The sequence below is a fragment of the Lampetra fluviatilis genome, chromosome 4 (assembly GCF_964198595.1).
Source record: "Lampetra fluviatilis chromosome 4, kcLamFluv1.1, whole genome shotgun sequence".
Lineage (NCBI taxonomy): Eukaryota > Metazoa > Chordata > Hyperoartia > Petromyzontiformes > Petromyzontidae > Lampetra > Lampetra fluviatilis.
In genome coordinates, this window is record NC_136278.1 from 7,336,258 (window position 1) to 7,342,257 (window position 6,000).

Sequence of the window (6,000 nt, forward strand, 5' to 3'; positions counted from 1 at the left end):
CGCTGTCCCTGCAAAGAGGCCCGTGCGGTGACAGAATTGACTGAGCGCGGCGCGCAGATAAGAAACGCACTGCTGTCGCCAGGTCGGAAATGTTGCCCGATTAGTGCGGCCAAGATGCTTGTACTGACAAGACACGTGATGTGTGAGGGTCGTTTCAATGTGGAAGGGCCTCGTATCGCAACAGGCGGTGTGCAATGAAGTTGCGCGCCATATCAAGCCCACGGGCCGTCGGTTTTCCATCGCTGTTTTAGAGACTACATCTCATTGGATGGCTCAGTGATCTCACATTCACGAACTTCGTGATCATTGAGCAAAATATTGGCCGCCAGACGATGATTGTTTTTTATATTACACGATAATATTTTTGCTGAAAATCCTTTATTACAGTGGTGTGACCCACCGCATCCCACATTTCCATCTCCGGATGAAATAAAAATCGGATTGGATTGGAAAAATTGGCTGAGAAAAGACTGGGCTTTTTTTTCTTTCAACAACTTAAAAGAGATTAAATATTGTCGTTGAAAGAATAGATCTTGCGGCTCATTTGGTGACACTGCCACGTCGGCGGCGGTGCAAAAAAATCACAAATAAACAACAAAACAAAAAACTCAACGCATTCATAAACAACACTGTGGCCTTAAATGGGGAAAACATTACGATGCATTTTGGGGCAATGGACAATCTTCTTCATAGCGCATTCAATGTGAATTTTACAGCATTAATCACTGCATCTCTGTCATCCCCTACAGCCTCTAATTCTTTGCTCGGCCGTGATATCGAATCGGAACGTATAGTTCGCCAGTTTCCCGTGTGCCATCCTGTACGTGGCCGGTGTGACCCCTCTACCCGGTGCGTTGTTTTGCCACAGCTATCCGGAGCATCAATGGGGCGCCGGGAACACCAGGAGAGAAAGGCGACCAGGGGGAGCCTGGGCTGTCGGGACCCAGCGGATCGCGCGGTATGTTTCTTCATTATAATCGTCGTCATTATCGTCGTCAGGGAGCGTAAACCATCACGCGAACTCCGGTCATCATCGCAACAGCAGCCGCTGTTGGCTGGGCCATCGAACAAAGATGGTCGGCGCATCGCGCGCTTTCAGATGCGCTCCTGCAGCCGCCTGGAACGCTCTTCCTTCCGATATTAGGAAGCCACTGGAGCTATGCACTTTCAAATCTAGATTGAAAACGTATTTCTTTGGAACTGCTCTTGTGTTTAGTTTGTTGTCCTTCCACCACACCTCCGATTAGCATGATTGGCTACTGCCGAGGTCACTTCATATGGCCTCTCTTTCTACACCAGGGGGTACGCTTTTTAAATCTACGAAAACAAAGAGTGGTTCCACGGATGTCAACAAAACCAAAAACATGCAAAGTCTCATCGCCGGAAGTTTTCGTATAGCGCGATGAACTTGGGGACCCGACCTTGAGTTCTGGCTGTGGCCAACTTCAGGAACAAGTTCTGGGTGTTGGTGTACGGTGCTTTTTCTGCAATATTTTGCTGTCTTTTCTTGGATTTTCTGTTTGCACATAGTCACCTTAAGATGTTTTCTTGTTCATGTTTTTGTTTTTTTGTTTGTTGCGGTTGCACCCGATTCAAGAGCCGAATGGCTCACAGGGCTATACCTAATACATGAACTTGAACTTGGGTGCTTCCCCACCCCTTTCACCAACACGCACTGACCCGCGTGGTGAAACAGGGTCAGCAACCCTTACGACCGACACAACATAGGGGGGGGGGCAGCCTTCGTCCAGACTCGGATTGACCAAGTGTTGTCAATTATTTGGTATAATATGAAGTGAAAAACTCAATATTTTCGTGCAGAGTTATTTGTTTACCAAGCTGAGGCCATCAACTCACTGCACTCGAGCACTACCCATTTCGTGGGCGCTCAGGCGGAGGGTGACACGTTAGAGGCACACGGGCAGGGAAAGCTGAGCATCCAGATTTCAAAATCAACTTAAATGTGTATTATTGTTATTTTAAAAAAAGACCGACTTTGCTTGGTGTGAGAATATGAATGAACAAGCAAACTTTTGTCAACTTAATGATTTTGTTTTTGAACTTTTTTGTTTAGGTGAGCAAGGATTCCCAGGCACACCCGGTACGTCTGATTATTGTCTCTCGAACTGTGTCTTTATATCCTCCATGGACACGTCAAACTCCACATTTACCCAGGTCACTGTTTGCAAATAATGAGACTCATCCTGGTCTGTTCATTTATCTGCCGGTTCAACTCGAAAAACCTTGAACAGTTGCATTGATTCTAAGTTTAAAATATATTCCTACACTCATAATACGTGCATAAAATCGTGCAATGTAATAATCAGGCAGTTCGTTTTTTTTTCATTCTTCAAATATGTCAACGTTACATGGAAGATAATGGAGAATATAAAACTACTGTACACAAACGAGACCAGCACTGAGGCAGTGCTCATCTCCTGTTTATAGCCCTGAGCCAGTGGTGGAAACCCCACGTTCATATGCCGCGGCCGAGTTTATCCATAGAACAACCACTGTTGACTTCCGCACAAAACGGTACTAGTTTTTTTATGACCCCATAAAGATGATGGGCTGAGTCAACCAACGATCAGGAGTTGAACTCGCCAACCTGAATGATCGATCCATCCCTTCGTAATCACGATCACAATTGAGCATCAATTGTTCTGTCTAACCTTGTGGCGGATGTAGCGGTGGCTAAGGTAGTCACGTGACCCCACTACGTGCGATGTAAATGGATAGAAAAACGCTGATTACACAAACGCAATTCGAGTATAAAGAATCGGTGATTGCTCGCTACGCATCAACGTGTCGTCATGTTTTGTCTGTAAACCCACGGATGGAGGCTGGAGCCTGTTTGTTGAGTATGTTTATATACTTCGCAGGGTTAATATCAAATGAACGTTTCGTCTTCTTCATTATTATTATGCTGATTCCAAATTGTGTTTGACATTTCAGGACCAGAAGGGCCCCCCGGTTCTCCTGGCTTTGACGGCCAGAAGGGACAGAAAGGTATGCACTCTTGTCTTCCTTTCGAAATCCACAGACAGATTCCCCCCACATAACCTGGACAGACCGTAGGGACGAGTGCTGTTAGCGAGCACCTACGAAGGCCGGCACGGCACACGAGGGGGTGGGGTGGCCACCACCACGCCCCGGCGTGGTGCTGGCCACCCGCCCACTCGTGTGCCGTGCCGGCCTTCATAGGCACTCGCTAACAGCACTTGCCCCCATAATCTGTTGAGGTTATAAGGGGGGTCTTTGTCTAAATATTGCCTCTATTTTTAGAGAAGAGACAGCCATGGGCAGAAGGGTTTCGACAGGGGCAGTAATTGTCAAGAATGTTTAATTTATTTGTTACAGGAATTGAAATGTCTATCACCAACACTTGTCCAGCCATATGGATTATAAGTTGACACACAAACGTACAGTATGATGGCTCTGTAACAATACCATCTTCATTTGCCTCCCGCAGGCGAGGCAGGATTCTCAAGAAGAAACCGCAGGGCAGCGGCATGAGACTGAGAAGACGCTGCCCACACACACGCACACACGCACGGAGAGAGTGTTGTTAATTGAAAATTAGCAACGCCACTCCACGTGATTGCGCGGTCAGTGTGGGGAGACCTGTACAAGTGACACTGCCATTTCCAACTCTATGCATTCCACTGCCTGTTAGTTTGAAGAAAGAAAGGACAGCTAGCACTTAGCGGATAGTTTTCCTGAGAGTTTTCAGAAGGAAATGTCTCTGTGTCATTACGATAGAGTTGAATTGGCCGATGAAAATAATTAACTACGGAAGAGCTAAAACAACCTCGCATTTTGTTTGAGAGCAAGAATTCCATTGCTGTTAATCTGATCACCACACACAGCCTCATGATCTCTCAGCCCGATCATAAAATTAGTTAATTTTTACTGAGACGTTGTTCAGGGTGGTTGGATCTGGGTAAAAGTATATTTGTTCTACAAGATTATCTCATTTCACGAGTTACAGACGGAATATTCACGGCTAAGTATGCAACGATCCCATAGATCCATCGACTAAAAATGATTCTCGCTCTCGCGCTCACGATGCATGCCGAAAACAACGCGTGTTCGAACCAGTTATTTACATTTCACGCAAATTACATACAAACAATAAGCTAAAATTGCGTTTTTAACTAATGGAGTGGCAACAAACGTGTACAAACCGAGGTTTAAAAAAAAACACAATACAAATGACACAGTTAGGATGAGACACAACAAAAGCTATTTTTTTAAAAATCGTATCGTGACGCGTAACGTTTTAGGAAATCGCTGCGGGGCGATGGGGGAGATAAATCATTGCATCGCCTTGTCGTTGTGAACTGCCAAGATGGTTACACGTGCGAACGGGCGTCTTATTCCCGTCACATAACGCTGCCTCTACACCTGCCACTTGTCTTGCCCTCAGTCCTGCATTTTTTTTTTTACCGGTGACTTGTTTTATGTTTGGGAGACGCAAAACTCCCCCCCGCCCGCACCTAGTTTGCTTCAAAGTATGGTTAAGTAAGTACAGTACATAAATAATACTTGGTTTAAGAGCAGAAGGTGTGGAGGTGATCGGGCAACTTCGAGGTCAAAGTTACGAGAGATTCGGGGTTCGATTCCTGGCAACGGTTAAATTAAAGTTCTCAAGTGGAGCGAAACCATCAAGCGAGTCGATGGTTTCCGCCCAATCACCAATGAATGCACTAGAAAACGCCGTAAAATGTAATTTGGTTTCGCACTTAATTTAGCGAAATATTTATTTGACCGTCATGTGACAGACACTAATCTCGTAGCAGAGTGTGCGCAGGAAAGTGCGCCCCCCGATTGTGTAACGATGGAAGGCGAATACATTTTCGTTCGTTTTTTTTATTACGGAGCTCCGTGAAAAAAAAAGACACGTGAAAATAAGTTGCGTTCCAAATTCGCGGACGTGAGATTTGCTGGACGGATTGTTTTTTGTCGCATGGTTCCCCCCCCCCCCCCCCGATACTGCAACGAGGAATCACAAGTGGGAAAAGTACCAAAAATATTTCCAGAGAAAAAGAGCACAGGGTGGAAGCGATGTTAGCGCTGTACTCATTGAAAAGGGGGAGAATTTTTTTGTTTTTGTTTTAAAGCACAGCGCAATTAGCTTTACGTCTTTAAAATGTCCGTCACTTGTTGCTCTGTTACCACGCGTCTTAATTTAATCCTTAGTGTTACTCAACGTAAACCGCTTCAATGCACTTTCTCTTGCATTTTTTTTTGTAGTCGTTTGTATTAAAAAAAGAAAATAAACCGTTGTGGAACAAAGTCGTCGTCTCCGCGCATTGCCGCGTCGTCATTTACGTTCACGCCGCCTGCTCGTTCGCCGCTCGTGTGCAGAGGTTAGCGCTTCGAATCCAGCGGCCGCCCCGGTTAATAGCGCGCGGTGCAATCGTCTGCTACGCCAGGGGACGTTGAAGATGCCCCCTTGGGCGTCGTGTGCGAGACGAGGCCGTTGTGTGCTGGCGTCACGGTCCGAATTCGCCAACTTCGATTATTACCCACACATTTACTCCATTTGAAATTTTACGTAGCCATTGTCGGTCCCTCCCTGCTGGCGGCAGACCGATGCCCTCGGTTGCGCTTGCGAATGAGACTCATCCTGGTCTCAACGAGCTCTCCACCGGGTTAAATCATGAACCCGAAACTTGAATGTTTCGTATCGTTCATGGATGACGGGTGTGCTCCTCCATGGGATTAGTGAGTGCATTGTTCAGGTATGAGGTCCTATGCCAGCCAAGAGGCCAGAGTTAATGACATGTTAACATTAAACTCGCGAGGCACCGTTGTTGAGCATGATGGGTAATTACATAACATATACTTCTGTCTACGGGACCGTATTTGCCAGTATGAAGATGATGAAAACAGAATAGGCTTTACCCATTCGGGCAAGAATACAGGTGGCTCTTGCACTGCCCTGGCATGCCTCGGTTGTACGGTGGAAATGAGCTACAACTTGGACACACAAGT

At 46.1% G+C, this 6,000-nt stretch overlaps 1 protein-coding gene across 1 annotated transcript in view; it reads left to right on the forward strand.

The window, feature by feature from the left end:
- LOC144931381 (uncharacterized) overlaps positions 1-3,616 on the forward strand; it is a 33,486-nt gene extending 29,870 nt beyond the window's left edge. The window contains exons 39-42 of the mRNA XM_078855187.1: positions 869-958; positions 2,075-2,101; positions 2,956-3,009; positions 3,473-3,616. Coding sequence (XP_078711313.1) covers positions 869-958; positions 2,075-2,101; positions 2,956-3,009; positions 3,473-3,516 — 215 coding nt within the window. The 3' untranslated portion in view covers positions 3,517-3,616. The remainder of the gene's footprint in view (positions 1-868; positions 959-2,074; positions 2,102-2,955; positions 3,010-3,472) is intronic.
- The last annotated feature ends 2,384 nt before the right edge of the window (positions 3,617-6,000 follow it).